The following is a 17076-nucleotide window of genomic DNA, read 5'->3' as shown; positions in this document are numbered from 1 at the left end:
AACTGCAAAGTTTCCTCGTAGACAAATTTTAAGCATTGTTCAGAGGCACGATATTTTTTTAATTTAAAACATTATAGATGAGATTATCAACAGATCATTTGTGTAATCAAAATAATATTTTGGACAAGGATAATATACATATATTAGGTATCCTCTTCTGAAAAAAAATGTAATTTACCTAATTCTCTAACATATGTTACATATGTCACATATAGTACATCGAAAACTTAAATAAAACATAAATAATGCACATTACTACATTATATTTACATGTGAAAGTAGATTTTAGAAATAATACTACTACCTAATATCCACAAAATTCCTTAAATGAGTTTTGAATGTTTTTATCATAGTAGTTAAGCTTGTATGGCTTACAGTATTTATTTTCAAAATCAAACAGATTACAGCCCATAAAAGCATGTAAATCATGTGTAAATAAGAAATATGTATTTCAAAAAGTGTACAAAATCAAAAGAACGAGTTATTTTGAAAAAAAATAATTATTTCTTAAATACTTACAAACAAAAAAATACAATATATACAACAAACTTAAGAACAAAATATTTTTTTATGTAATTATATAAATACTAAGAAGTGTTATAAGAAAAACAATTTTTCGATACATTTCAAAATTATTTTATGAAAGTAATAGATTATAATTAGATATAACATGCATAAGTGATGTAAAAATTGAGTGAAACAAATCTATGTGGAATATAAAAAAGTATTAATACTAAAACAATAGAACAATATATTATTACCTATTAATTTATATAATAAGATTTATTATATATTTACTGTTGTGTTTACAATTTAAAACTATATACAACTTAAATGTTATAAAGAATTATAAAATGTGCATATTAAAATTATAAATTATAACTATGACCTTAAACCCTTTTTTAGTAACTTTAACATATGAATAATAATAATATATGAATATTATGACATATAAAGTACATAAAGAATATTAACAATATTTATGTTTAATAATTATTAAAATTATAAGATAAGAAATAGTATAAATCGATACAGATTTTTTAAAATTATATACAACTTATTTCAACCAATTTAAGATTAAATGTGTCAATTTCGATTTATATAACTGTATGAACATTTTAATCGAAAGGTAAATTATGTGTATTTATAAGATATATAGAGTTACCCAAATTAATTATTGTAATAAAAAATAGATCTATATTATGCCCCTCACTTAAAAAATATACAGAACTATGTACGACATGGGTGATTTGTTTTCTTAAATACTAATCAATTTAATTTATGATTAAATTTAATATCTACCAATTTTCTTCTAAAGGTTATTATTTGTTTAAATACAATACTTAAAATGCAAATTTTATTTACTACATATCATTTTGCGTTCAGATTTACACAGGACAGATAACATTTTATTATGTAATAACAATATTTAACTAAATAAAACTCATTGTAAACATAAATCTCATGAAATAATAATGGGACCATATTTTTTCTACTGGAAATTTTCAACACCAGATTGCCAAGTAAAGTTTAATTTTTGTTTTGTTTTTTTAAGTATTAGTCGTTTTGAAAGTTGAAACTTAAGTGTATTGTTTAAAATCTAAATCTGTGATACAGTAGAACGAAACGATTTTTGAAATTGACACTTTACTTTAAAAGGGTAATTATTTTTAACGATTTAATTTTATAAATTTAACAATGTCATACTATCTACATAATATGTAAATAAACATAAGAAATATTTATTTCGCTCAAACATTATTTTATTCACGATTAAAAAATCATTAATAACTAGTAATTTCTTCTTCATAATTTACTGCATTTATATATAAATAAATAAAATTTAACTATAAATATAACAAAATAAAAATCAGATGATTAATTAGATGTAACATCAAAAATCATGGAAAAAATTCAGTAGTTTAAAAATGAAAACTTTAATAATAACCAGAGATATAACATATAATCAGTCTTTTGGAATCCATTTTTCTGATTGAAAAAAAAATCAATTTAACAAAAGGCATGTCTTAAATTATTTGACAGTTCTAAAAGTTATACCATCATACATTTCGAAGTAAATGTAAAATAACAAAACATTTAAGATACTTCGGAAAAATTGTGATACAATTATAAATCTTATAATCGTATTATTTCAATATTGTAAATTTTGTTTGCATTATTATGAGTTATAAGCTATGTCTAGAACATGGATAAATAATATTATTTCTATTCCTTAAAAAATAATTTTAATATTTAAACTTTTATATGTTTGTGCATATTTAAGCAATTTTTTATTTTTATTTTTAAGAAAAGAAAACTGTAATTTTATATTAAATATTTAGTGTATGTTGATCTTTAAGAAAAAAAAATATATAACAAGAAAATTATCAACAATTAATTTACTTATGTACATCGATACAACTATTATAATACTATATTAAATTAAGATGCTTTTTTTTGTGTATGACTAGCATAATAATGCCTGTTTAAAAATTGGAAGTTATCTAAATAATTATACAAATATTTAAATATTTAATTTGTTGTTAATTTGTATCCTATATCAATAATTGATGTACAATTTACTTTATTATTATGTTCTTAATAAACTTTATATGTTTAAGATTAGGAACCATCAATAAATACAAATAGTTAAACACCGAATTACTTAAATTAATATATAATACAAAAATTCAGTTTGTTAAAATATAGCATTTAACTAGAATCAGATGTGTACAATGAATAGTAAATCCTACATGGTAAAAATTATGTAGAGGGCAACATAGGATTTTACAAGTTAATAATTAAATTATAGACAAATATACAAATATAAAAAAAAAATAATGACAGTTAACTAATTACATATAAATGATATTAACTTGTGATCTGAATGTTAATATAATGAGACAGTAACTAATATGTTACTGAGTACTTCATTTAATTGTAAATACTTAGATATTAAATAATAATTTCATTTTTTATTTATTTTATGTAAAGTTTAGAATAATTAATAACACTTTTTAAAAATGTTTATTCCAGTTCTATACTTACAGTTTTTAATGCATCAATACACCATTTTGGATAGTTTTTATTTGGATACATATTTAACATGAATTTCTGTACAAATTTTGGAAATTTATTTTCTTTAATACTATCTCGAATGGATTTCATTAACTGCATTTGATAAGTGAGATTATGCACTGACAATAAATTACAAGAAACTGATTCTGTACTGACAATCTGATGCAAATATGCTCTAGTATAGGTTTTGCACGTTGAACAAATACAATTTTTTTCAATAGGCTCAAAATCCATTTTGTATTTATTATTTTTTAAATTAATCTGACCATGTGGAGTTAATGCACAACCAAATCGTGCCGTTCTAGTTGGAAAAACACAGTCAAACATGTCAGCTCCTAAGGCACAACAAATTACTAAATCTACTGCAAATCCAACTCCCATGACATACTTGGGCTTATTACATGGTAATAACTGAGAAGATAACGAAACCATTTTCCAGAAGTCATCTTTAGCTTCTCCACCACTGAGACCACCAATAGCATAACCATTTACTTTTCTTTGTAAATGTAAATTGCCACTAAGTTTCCTTAAATTATCTATAAGACCTCCTTGAACAATTGGAAATATATTCTGTTTTTCAGGATATTCATGAGCACTTAGACAGCGATCTAACCAACGTGATGTTCTATATGTAGCTTCTTCCATTCTTGCATCATCTTTTGAAGTAGTTGGTACAACATCATCCAACTGCATTATAATATCAGCACCAATTGCATTTTGTATTTGAATAGATTTCTCTGGAGTTAATAAGCTTTTAGTGCCATCATAGGGCGATTTAAAATTAACACCCTGTTCATTAATCTCGGCCATATGTAATAATGAAACCATTTGAAAGCCTCCTGAATCTGTAAGTAAAGCACGATTCCAACCCATAAAATTATGAAGTCCTTTGGCTTTTTTCAATAACTCAACTCCAGGACGTAATCCTAAATGATAGGTATTTCCTAAAATAATTTGACAATTTATATCTTCTAACTGTTCTAGTAAAACAGATTTAATTGACCCCTTGGTACCAACTGGCATAAAAATTGGTGTTTCTACAGTATAATGTGGTAATTTCATAAGACTTGTACGTGCTTTTGTTGTACTACAAGTAGCAATTACATCAAATTGCATAGCTTTTTCCATAATAACTTATAAGTTTGAATATATTCAGAATATAATTTCCTACAAATAAAAATGTATATTATAGGTATACCATATATATATATATATATAGATTGTATACATTTCTATATTAATAATAAAAATAAAAAAAAAATTGAGTACATAAATAATAATTATAATAATAACGGTTAATGAAAATTGGTTTATAGTGAACATACATTTTTATTTAAAAAATTGAAATCCAAGTATCTTTATTCAATCTTTATTGCACTACCAATGAGGTCTTGAATCAAACACCAGAGAAAAAATTCCCACTTTTATAAATTCGCTCATTTAATAAAATATTTATTAAAATAATTAAATAATTAAAAAAATTTAAATGGTTAATACTTGTAAATTAATATAGAAATAAGTAAGTAGATAAATAAACTATTTGTTTATTTATTTATATATATTGAAATATTATTAGTAGATGAGAAAACAAATGTCATAATGTAGTAATTAATATACTTCGTGATTTCTTTTAAATTCATTATTAACACATAATATCATGCACGTATAAATTTAAGATCTAGGATAGGAAATATTTATACTGATCAATGTTGGATCATAAATTCATAACCAAACAATTCCTAAACATATATGTAAATATCTAAATATGTATTGAAATGCAAGACATGAATTATTATTGGAAGTTAATTTCTAAAAAAAAATTGTTTAAAATTTTGAAAAATACTTACACACATATATTTAGAGGTTTAGTAACACAACTTTGTGATTTGGTTTGTCATAGCAGCAGACAATTTGCGAAACGCTTTCATCGGACATAAATTATAAAAAAAAAACAAAATACGAATGCAGAGTCGTAGGAAAGTACATTAATCAGTTGAAAGGATAAGAAATTAATTTTTATTATTAAATTTCATAGCACTAAATTTATATAAATCCAAATGTAATAACGTATTTACTAATATTATAACTCTTATCAACAATATGGTGCACGCCGTTATCAATATTCACCCATTGGCGTCTGTAATACACCATATGGAGTTCCAGCACCCTACGGCGAGAATCAAAACCACGTGCGACAAAAACCCGTTCGATCATTACCGCTAGCCCATAGGATAGCGTAACCTAGTTAGGTCACTCAAACCATTCACACTATACTCCGCTGCCACGAGAGACCGCACCTCTATCGCGCTTCACTAACCACCCGGTTTGTAATCGTGGGCCTACTCATTGGCGCTCATCGTATTATTATAGTTGGGCTTTGTACACGATTTCGGTCGCCGGTCGGGTGCCGTCTCTCGTGGCGCGGATTATGAACAGGAAGCTAATTTTAAATTTTTCAAAATTAGTCCGTAGTTCGGCCGCTGAAAAGATTAAATTTATTTATTTCTTCTGCGGTTGGTCTTATATAGCTAAAGATATAAATAAATTTTAAATTAACATTTGATAAGACCCCTTGTATCCTCAATTTCTTTGCACGGCAATAGATAATAAGGTTGCAGAACGACTGTAAAAATGTGAAGCTCAAAAGGTATATGGTTTTCACAGCAGCATACAACGTATCTATGTGATAAATATATTAACTAGGTACATTGGACATCGATTATTGACGTATTGGATATTAGCAAGTGCTTGATTAACTTAAATATTTAAGAAGTGACCAATTTGGCTGATTTTTTTTTCTTTTTACTTTGTTCAAATATATTATATTAATCTTTTTTTTTATAACTATGTTGACGTATTCTCATAGATAAATACATATTGAACATTTCTGAGAGTATTTCACTTTTATGTTATTTACAATTCCATGTTATTAATAAAATATGATAATTTTGTTGCATATCAATCTGTGTTTCTTCGAATACCGTTGGAGAATCTGCCATACTTCTCAAAACTTAACTCAAATGATATAATTAAAGTGACCATGAAGATTAGTAGGGATTAGATAACCTCTTGTTTTTTATTCATAAATTCATATTTGCGCGGTAAAGGCACAGAATAGATGAAATCTTTCATCTATTTTGTGGTAAAGATATTTATTATCATTTGTTGTTATAGCCTATATAGATATTAAGTTCATGAACGAATACTTCATTTGAACTATTCACTTTGATGAACTACCTATTCTGAATTGTTTCAGTACCTGTAGCTTAACAGTTCACAGTTCGAAAAAAATGGTAGCATTATTTAAATGAAGTAGTTCGCAAATTTTTTTAAAAATTCTCTGTGGTTCGTTGTTCGAAATCCTGTAAATGGTAAACAGCTATTTACAATTAGATAACAAATATTTAATTGTTCATAAGTAGTGTGAACTACTACTGAACTGTGTACTGCTGTACTAATAGTGATAAAACGAATAGTTCATTGCCGCCAAACAATAACAGTATGATCAATAAAATTAGTGAACTTCGTGAACTTAAGAATAGTTCACTTGAATTATTCACTTGAATGAACTGTAAACTAATGAACTATTCACAGAAATGAACTAAACTTCCCATCTCTAATAGTCTAACCGTGGCTATAATCTATATTATATTTTCTGTCGGTAGGTTGCACTTTAATCTGTTCATATTAGTCACAGTACTTTTCAATACCATTCTGACATAAAACATAATATAATTATAATATTCTATAATTTTGGCTTGCCTCTTCATTATGTTCAGCATAATATATAATATATAACACATAATATTACGTTCCGCAACCTTATTATCTACAGCCGTGATTATTAATAAAGGGTTTTATTCTGTGATAATACTCATATCCTACTAAATACAAATGTTATACAATTGGTCGGCAGGAATACTGCATCTAAAAGAACCAAATGTACCCAGTTTTCGATGTATTCCAAAAACATTTCTGTACGCATGCGAAGACAATTAATTAATGATTTTACAGTGCTGTTTTTCGTACCACAAACAGTTCACCAGTACGAACCGTAGGAAAAGGAAACGGATAGTACCTAATTATTATAACATGATTAGACAACAACCACCGCCGACATACCTAAGCTGGACGTACAATAATTCGCGTTTTTCCGTACGCTTGCACTGGTCGTTATCGCCGTTCACAAGCGATAGTGAGCTTCGTTGATAACGGTAATTTTCAATTTTGTAATTCGTCCTTACACTCACGTTTCCGTTAATTATTTCCCCGAAAGATCCATCAGATTATACACGTGCATTTGTCCGTCGACACGAATATCACATTTTCGTTGCCGTTACGTCGATCACTTTCGATTTTGAGAAACTCCGGGGAAATGTGCGGTTGGAACACGCGAACAAACGATAAATAATCGTCGCACGAAAACGGAATCACCATGTCTCCGAAGTAAGTGTGTCTCATTCTTCTACGTGTATGAATTGTGTAACACGTGTGTGTCCGTATTGTAGAAAACAAACTCGTCGTGGAGGATTAAGAGGTCGCGGTCGGGGTATGCCAAAGAGGAGAGGACCAAAGCCGCGACAGCCCTCTTCACCGTGCGTAGCAACTGCTGACGATACTGATGCGGAAGGAACGTCTACTGATGGTAATGCATTTCCGAAAATGATTGTGTCACCCACATCATCACCACCCACAAAGAAACGTATAGAATACAATGAAGAAAGAGAACTGTCATTACCTCGACTTAAACCTACAGTTATTCCAGAAAATTCTGCAATACTTACACGTACACATAACAAATTTTTTGAAAAATAAAAGCCGTGTTTTATTATTTACAAATAATTTTATTATTTTAGTGTTGAATCACGAAGAGGATTCTGAATATATAATGACAGATGATGAACTAGACCATATTCAATGGGATCTCGAAGCAATGTTAACTTCATTGATTATACGTAAAAATACAATTAAAGATGAGCTTGCTACTTTTGCGTCCATGCAGTTTACTCGTTCTTTAAATAGAACAGCAAAAAATCCTAAGCTTCCCACAATTGTAAGTTTTGATAATCGTGTAAAATTATATCTATACATCTTGTTTTACTCTAAAAAAAATAATTTAATCAAATATTGCTATTTTGATTTAGTCAATTATTATACAATGTTTATACTTATGAATAGGGAACGAATTTTAATTGAAATAAATATTTTTATGTAGTTTAAATATCTGAGAGTTATTGACATATATGTACGTTTCATTTAATTTTGAATGAACTGATGCTAATTTTATTTTAAATATTTTACAAATAAATAAATTATAATCAAATATTTTACTAATAAATATACATAATCAATTTTATTGTAGAATTTCCGTTTTTATTTTAATATTTTACGATGGACAAAAATATATGATTAAGGCCGCGCACACATTGGATACAAATTTGTTTTGTACCAAAAAGGTACGAATACTGGTCATACGAATTGGGTGCGCACACTGAACTTGTTTTTGTCCGTAAAATAGTCAGTGTTTTGGTAATATCGTGACATCCTGGTACGCAATGGGTAATCCATTTCCGACGTACGAACGTTAATGAAATCCGGACAAGTTCGGATTGTTTTCGTACGTCGGAGCTACATGTATGTATACGTACGAACAACTCGCACCCAGTCTGCGCACTCGCATAGTATTTGGTAGGCTGAGATCCTTCGTGCGTGTACATACAAGTTCACACAAATCAAATTCGTACGAAAACGCATTCAATGTGCTCGCAGCCTAAGTCTGTATATCTTATCTAGGAAGTAGGTACAAATTTAAAAAAACTTGCAAAACAATTTAGCACTTATTACCACCAGTTTTAAATTTTTAGTTGATATTATTTCAAAATTAGAAAATTCTTAAATGGCATTAATCAAGAGCTTAGAAATAGTAAAAATGCCATTAAGCAATTAGAACGCATTCCTGGAAAAATTAGAGTTTTAATAAACTCTAAATTACAAAACATATTGGGAAAAACCCTAGGATTTAAGGTTGTAAAGTAGATAGAGAAATACTATTAAACAAAACTCCAAAAATTAATTTAGAAATAGAGTACAGTCCAAAAGAATTAACATGTATGATATATGCACTTGTCACTTCCTTTGATAAGGAGAAGCCATTTAGCCATTATAAAGCAATACTAAGATCAAATCGCCATAATTTAAAATTTGAAAATCTCAAATTATATATCGTTTCTAATTGTTTCTCCCATGAAGAATATTCAGATGATTCAGAATAATTATTTTTATTTTTGTATTATGTATTATTTATAAATTATAGTGAATTATATCTTATTTTCAATTTCAATATTTCAATATTATAAATAAATATTTATAAAGTAATAAACAAATATATACTTAAATATTTTTAATTTTTTACTAAATTTAAATCCGTTTCTCATGATAAATTCCTACTGTAATTAAATGTTTATTGTACTTATACTAAGTAGTTTCATAGGTTTAATTGATAAAATTGACTATTATTGTTTTAATTTTGCAAAACTTTTTCAGAGACCCAGAGCTGCTGCAGAAATATCGCCTGTTAATGAATGCCGTAAGATTCAAGTTGAATTTGATGCAACTAGTAAAGTAAAAGGATTGCAAATTTTAATTAAAATTATCTTAAATTTACATTGCAATACTATTGTATTTTAGGAACTGCCACCTAATAAAACTGAATCAGCAAATAAATTTTGGTCCTTGGTTGAACCTTATCTTGCTCGTGTAAAGAAAGAAGATCTCAATGTAAAAAAAAAAATAATTTTTTGTAACAATCATTCCCTTTAATTTAAATGTTATTTATTTTTCAGTGGTTAGAAGATCTAGTCAAATCTTACAGTCCCAATCAAAAGTTATATGAAGTTCCACCTTTAGGTGAACATTATGCAAAGAACTGGGCTAAAGAAGAGTTAGAAATGCAAAAAAGTCAGTCTTCATGTTCTCCGCGACCAATTTCTAAAAAGCTTAAACTTGCCGAGCGTGTGTCTCCTGAAGTTGTGGAATTAGTGAATAGAGCTAATGCTGCAGCGTAAGTAAATTATTAAAATAAAGTTAGCGTGTATACAATTTTATTAGCTTTTTTCTGAAAAAGAATTAGTGAAATGTGTATATTAAAAAATAATGAAACACTTGGTTTTGCTAAAAAAAATAAGCCTACCAATAATATTTTGATTTTACTTGATTTATAAATTGTATATATATTTATTTTAATATATAAGTGCCTTTGCCTCTAAGCATTACGATTTAAGTACAACTATACAATATTAATAAAAATATAAAATCATTAATAATAATAATATAATGTTACCTAATGGACAAAAAATTAATTTAGTATTATAGTATTACAAACAAAGGAAAATTAATTTATAAACTTAAAAATAATAATAAAGATAATAAAAATAATTTATGATGTGACAAAGTTAGTTATAAGATTTGAAAGTTAGCGATTATGGATTCAGCAAGTATGAGCATATGTAAAGAGATTTAGTATTCTAAAAAATAATTGTTTTCAGGATATTATTTAAAGGGGAATTAATGGAAAAATTAAATAGTTTATTTTAGTTAAGTATAAAGTGAAATAAAATATTAGAAATAGGTCTAGTTAAATTATTTTCGTTGTGTTTGCATAAGACTGTTGAATTGAGTATAGATGGACATGAACTTAGCTGTGACTTATAAAATATTTGTTAACACAAGTGTTAATTACAACTATTATAAATATTTAAATAATTTTATATCTTAACATACAAAATATTAAATTATATAATAATAGCGAATTAACTATGTAAAAAGTACAGCAATACTAAAAATTTAGGATGTTAATGCCATAAGGCAATATATCATTGCACAGTATTGCATATGTATGCTTAATTTTAATTCAGAATATACCGTACAAAACTATTTGGATTAAAAAAAATAGATTTGTCAAAATTTTAATTCACTCATTTTTATTTGTATTCACCAAACAAACTATTTTTGTATTAATATCATTTCTTATCATAATTGAAGCAGTCATGATGGTAGTGTATTCAAACCAATCTATCAAAGAGTTGTAAGTGCTCTTTTAGAACATTCTCATATGTCTATTGAAGATCTTGAGGAACATTTTCCAGAATATGATGGTAAATACATTTTATTAATGTTTGTTAATTTTTAAGTTTATATTGATTGTAAATAAAGTTTCATTAATAAAATTAAAAAAAGTTACAATAATTCTACATAACAATTCGTTTAAAATATTGGATTTAAAATATTTTATTTTGATAGTTCAATTTTTTTTTCTACTCTGTATTTGATTCCTTCAACTCTACAGTTATGTAATAAAATATTGTAATTGGAATCATATTAATTTAATTCAAGATGTCGAAGACAAACCACAAGAAATGAGTAATGTTTGCCAAGAGTTTTATGCTGAACAAAATGTCAAGAAGCAACTTTATAAATTAGGACTTATGGGTCGTCATTCCAAACCAGTATCACAATCAGTAGATCCAAATCTTTTGACTGCTAAACCTGATGAAGTATTTAAAATTTATAAATTGGATATAGGTATACTTTTTATTTATAATATTATTTTTAAGGATCAGGATGAAATTTTAGAAGAAATAAACAAATGTGATGATGCATTAACACAATTACGAGAAATGAACAAAAACCACTTGACTATTTTATTACATCGATGCCGTAAAGATTATGTACAGGATATTATAAATACCAAACTTGAACGCATAAATAATGAAGTATGTCAAATTGATATGTATTATTATTATCAGGGCTTAAAATTGATAACCGGTTTGTAACGAAAACCGTAAATCCTACCGGAGCTGATTACAAACTTTATTAGGAATGGTTTTAAGCCCTGATTATTATATATACATATTAAATATTTAATTAAAAATCTGTTTTATTAAAAATGTAAATGAAATTGATAAAAGTATTCATACAAATTCAAATGTTGAAAACGTTTAATTAAAAGATGTTTTTTTTTTTTTTAGATTTTGAACTTTAAGAGACAGCAAAATGAATCATGGACAAAAGAAAAAAAAATTGCCCAAATTACAGAAGAAGATGATGAGCTGAGTTACTTATTAAACCAACGTAGCAAGTATCTTTTGCAGTTACAAACTGTTAACTCAGCAGTTACTTTTGATCCGGATGCTTTCTTAAGCCCGTCTATTTCTGATGATTCTGAATCAAGTGATGAGGAATCTACCATATCTAGAGTAAAAATCAAAACTGAAATGCCTGAACTTGATAATGATATCAAAGAAAACATTGGTTCACATGATGTATGTAAAAATGAAAAAACTGATGAATATGAAATGCAAGTAAATATTAAGGAAGAAATTATTGAAGAGATGCAAAGTGTAGAACTGAATGATCATGAATTAGAATATAATGATGAACAAGTTGCAATGGTAGAAGTAAGTGCTAATGAAACCGAAAAGACTGTAGATGTGAAAAATGAAACTGAAGAGGCTGATAAAGACAAAAATGAAAAAGATGACCAAACCGAGTTAAATATTGATATTAAAATCAATGATAAAGATAAGCAACAGGGTAAAATTATAGATGAAGAAAGTAGTAGTGCTATAAAACCAAATATTAGACGACGTCGTGGAAAGTCTAAAAACAATATAACAGAAAATGAGCAGATGTCTAAAATTGAATGTAGAAAACCTATTAGAATTAAACAAGAGCCTGTTGAATATGAACCGGATTTAGATCCTTCTGGGGATACAATTGATGGAATTAAAAGAGAACTAAGACCTCGAAATTTAAATGACCCACAGGTTTTTTTTGAACCATATGATGGGACAAGTGAAGATAGTGATTATACAGATTTATCTGATTAATTTTAACACTCTCACACTCAACCTAACTATAAGTACAAGTTGCATATTGCTTTAACTAAGTTAGGTTAGGTCATCAATGGTCTCATTACTTATAATTCATTTCTATTTTTTCTTTAATTCTAACTATTTTATATTAGTATTTAAAATAGTATAATATTTACAGTTTCATAGAATAATTTTTGTACTATTTTTCTTTTAAAATTCATATTAGATAAATTGTCTGTTAATTAAAAGAATGCAACCTACATTCACTTTAAAATTCAATCTTACCTTAAAGACATGTTATGTAAGGAACTTTGCTTATCTAATTAGTATTTAGGTCAGTTTAACGGATTAGTTTATATCCATAAATTCATTAAAATTCTATATTATAGTACAATTCCACTTTATATTTGATTTATAAAAAAAAAAGTATTATTACATTTTCAGACATCAAATTAGTATTTTGACTATAATTTTGATCATCTGGGTCATTCATTCTTAGACAAACTAATGGCTGATAGTGATACAGCTTTATTATTTATTTATCAGATTTAAAAGTAAACATTTTATTTATAGTCTTAATAATTTTATGTCTACATTCTGTTCCAATAAAGAATATACCTGGCATTAATCTGTTTTCATCCAGCTGTTTGTGTCTCCGACCAATGAATCACACAAATCAAGGCCTTCATTTGATATATGCAAAACTGGTATATTCTTTTTATGGAATATAATATATTCAAGTATTAATTATTTTTAATGTTGTAAGTTCAAAATAATAAGTGAAGTTCTTTGTTTTTTAATCAATACCTTTTGTAAATACATGTTAAAATGTTTATAATATTTCGTACATGAATAATTTTTTTAATTTAGGTAAAACTCTTAAACAATTTTGTTTTACAAAATACTAATCAATACATCTAAAATACAGTTTTATTTTAAATATTAAGTTTTAAAAATTAATTTACTAATACTAGCTCTAAAAATATAAATTTGTGTCATAATGTGTTACACAATTTTATGACATTGTAATTCTGTAAGGCACATAGTAAAATATTAAATACTGATGTACATTTATTTAAATTAGATGTTGAATTTAAACTTACTATAAGTGCTTTATTTTAATCTTTTAATTATCTCAGGTAAAATTTGTCAAATTTATTTCTATCAGATTATACATGTTGATTCACTTATTCATTAGTGTTATAAAATATTTTTATTAAGATATTTGATTACACATTTTTTAGTATAAAATTCTATGTGTCTTTAACATATTAAAATAGATGTATTAATTATATTTATTCAATCACAATAATTTTATAAATTAATTTTTGTTTCCTTTAACTTTTGTTACACGTTCATATTATTAAACTTTGTATTTTATTCATTCTGAGATAAAATTGTTATTACAACTGAATGTTTTTTTTTTTTTTGTAAACTGAATATGTTATTACTCCGATTTTTTTTTTTTCATTTATAATGTAAAGTATGTAAATTGTAATAATGATATAATAGAACTAATAAACAAAGTCTCACAAGTGATACTTTTTGATTAATAATTTTAATACATATATTTTTAAAGGCTGAACAGATATTAAAAAACAATATTATAAATAATCTAAGTACTAAGGAGCAAAATGTTCATTAATTAATCTGAAAAACATTTCCAAAAGCTGTAATTAACCAATTTTCCTTGACAATAGAACCTTGATTATCCAAGGAATTGGTGGGTAAGAATCACACTAGAAAATGAAAACTATGATTAATCAAGAATTTTTATTTAACAAATACAAATTTAATTTTTTTATTTATTATTTCATTCTATTTAATCTATGTCTTATATATATATGTATATATATATATTCATGTTTTAAAATTATCGGGGATTGAAATTTGATGTAATCAGTCTGTTTTTCACTGTTTAAAATGATTTTTCTTATTTTACTTCTAATTTTTCTTGAAATAATGACATGGAAGTCAACATTTTCTTGCTCGCTAAATTCAAGAAGATATCAACTACTCGTATTTCCATAAATCAATTGATAATGTAGTCTACACATTGTTTATTAAATTAATATTATTTATCATCTTTAATCTGTATTGTAGCAGGCTCATCAGGGACTCTGGTTATTTTATACATTTTCTCTATTGAAAATTTATACCCCATTCCACACACACTGTTACATGCCGTTAAGTCAATTGGTCTTCTTGTTGATTAAGAGTGAAAAAGTGTTAAAATAATAACAACTATAAATATTCCTATTATTGCCAAATTTTAACATAAAAAAATAAATATTTCTTCATGTCTAAAAAAAAAAAATAAGTCATGATTTAAAAATTTTTATGTCCCCTCGGCTAACAAAGTCTAAACATGCCTATATAAATGTACCATTACCGGCGTCGGTTGTCCAAAAGAACACGCTTTTAATATGCTGTATTACACTGTAATTTGAGTATAGTAATAATTTTATATTATTATCACAAGGTATTATAAAATGTCTAAATTTTAACAGGTTGATTGGCAGACTTCGATTGCACAACCACTACATCATACTCATGATTGAGGTTAAGTGTTGTTGTTTAAAGGCGCCGATACATTTCCAATGATCTCAAAATTACCTTTAAGGTTTTAAAGTTTGTACAAAGCCGATTACACTGTGGGTTTTTTCGGTCGGCCACTCGCTGTACGATTGTTTTTATTTTTTTTTTTTATTTCAAAGTTGAAAATTCAAAACCAGTGCTCGACCTGGCAAAATTAAAGAAGAGGTACTCGACTCTGTTTACTTTAAAAAAAAGAGCGTCCCTAAAACTTGTTGAGCGTTATAATTATAAAGTAATAATAGTAAGGAGGCGCTAACATTTCTGAAAATTAGTTGGAGTACTCCACCCCTCTGCGTTCACCCTCAAGTCGAGCACTATTCAAATCTTAAATATAAAATTGTGTATCATCAAAAAACTTACAGCAAAAGTCCAGAATTATCCACGTATATGGGATATAAGTTCAAATGAATACATAAATAGGGATTTGAAACATTCATGTTTGTTGAAAGTAACCGAAGTTGTGTACCAACACAATCCAGCATAGGATAACCTTTCAGCTGCTGAAAAATTAGGAAAAAAACTGATCTAGACTGAAATACTTATAGTTTGTTTATATATGTTAATTTGATTTTATGATTAGATATATTTCGTAAAAATCGACCAAAATTTTACTATTTATAAAATAAATTTTAAATTAAAAAGAAATCATCAGCTTTTTAATCATATTTATTTGGATGCTCTGTTTTCGATAACCGACAAAAAGCGTAGCTAGTATGAACGGTCGTTTTCGGTCGCTGTTTTATTGATTGTATTTTATCAGTTGAGTTTTATTGCTAGTCACTGCTTATGTCTCAAAATTATTGTATATTTTACAAAATAAAGGTGATATTTCAGGGGGGAGTCATAACCCGTAAATCCATCCCCTGACTAAGCAACTGGTTTCCATAGTACCTACTTGTGTCCTGGAACAGTAATATTATACTTATTGTAATAAGGCGTACACTAATAATAGCGTAAACTAGGGGAGGCCGTTGCCTTCCGTAGAATAAATTAGGAGAGACAGTGCCCCCTTTGATATTTAACATACCTTGTTTTAAAATAAATACAAAACAGCAGGTTATATTTATTACTATTTGTATAGTTTTATACAATAATAATCAGGGCTCATAACTTATAGTTCTAAAAAAAGTAGTTATAAGCGCTATGATATGCTCTTAAAAATATTTATATAAGCGCTTAATCATGCACTAAAAATACAAAAATATATAAAATAAAATTATCATGTAAAAAAACACAATTTTCATTTGTTATTTAAAATAAAATTTCATTTAAAAAACATATTATGTATAAAAAAAAATTTAAACTCCTATTATTAAAATTCCGATCGCGTTTCTATATGATATAAATAAATATATAATTTAAACCAAAAGAAGAAAAATTATTTAATTAACATGAATTAATTACAAATATAAAAATTAATACTACTATAATTACTTTTTATCATTAAGAAAAAATGTTTTAAATGCTAAGAAGCTGAGTCTGAAAAAAGCAAAATAGCAATTATATTTTGAATTATGCAAAAAAATGC

The 17076-nt window shown here is 26.5% G+C and overlaps 2 protein-coding genes across 4 annotated transcripts; one reads left to right on the top strand and one right to left on the bottom strand.

Annotated features, from left to right (window-relative positions):
* Positions 1-3006: 3006 nt before the first annotated feature.
* On the bottom strand, positions 3007-5176 carry LOC112681940 (queuine tRNA-ribosyltransferase catalytic subunit). The gene is made up of 2 exons (XM_025552318.1): positions 4926-5176; positions 3007-4245 (listed from the first exon to the last, which is right to left on the bottom strand). Exon 2 carries the CDS (start codon positions 4204-4206, stop codon positions 3028-3030), a length of 1179 nt encoding a protein of 392 aa, XP_025408103.1. The 5' UTR covers positions 4207-4245; positions 4926-5176; the 3' UTR covers positions 3007-3027.
* A 2105-nt stretch (positions 5177-7281) lies between these two features.
* Positions 7282-13747, top strand: LOC112682081 (transcriptional adapter 3-like). Of its 3 annotated transcripts, none has more exons than XM_025552550.1 (10): positions 7282-7524; positions 7587-7864; positions 7935-8131; positions 9622-9699; positions 9766-9855; positions 9921-10138; positions 11122-11231; positions 11470-11630; positions 11691-11849; positions 12105-13747. In XM_025552550.1, exons 1-10 carry the CDS (start codon positions 7514-7516, stop codon positions 12963-12965), a joined length of 2163 nt encoding a protein of 720 aa, XP_025408335.1. In that variant the 5' UTR covers positions 7282-7513; the 3' UTR covers positions 12966-13747. The 3 variants fall into 3 exon arrangements, with proteins under 3 accessions (XP_025408335.1, XP_025408334.1, XP_025408336.1); XM_025552549.1 differs by having other exon boundaries at positions 11119-11231; XM_025552551.1 differs by having other exon boundaries at positions 7282-7528; positions 11119-11231.
* Positions 13748-17076: the final 3329 nt, after the last annotated feature.

This window comes from Sipha flava, unplaced genomic scaffold (genome assembly GCF_003268045.1).
Source record: "Sipha flava isolate LNK unplaced genomic scaffold, YSA_version1 1_pilon_pilon, whole genome shotgun sequence".
NCBI classification, from domain to species: Eukaryota; Metazoa; Arthropoda; class Insecta; order Hemiptera; family Aphididae; genus Sipha; species Sipha flava.
Note: the sequence above shows the minus strand (reverse complement) of the source record. Positions and strands in the feature narration are given on the sequence as shown.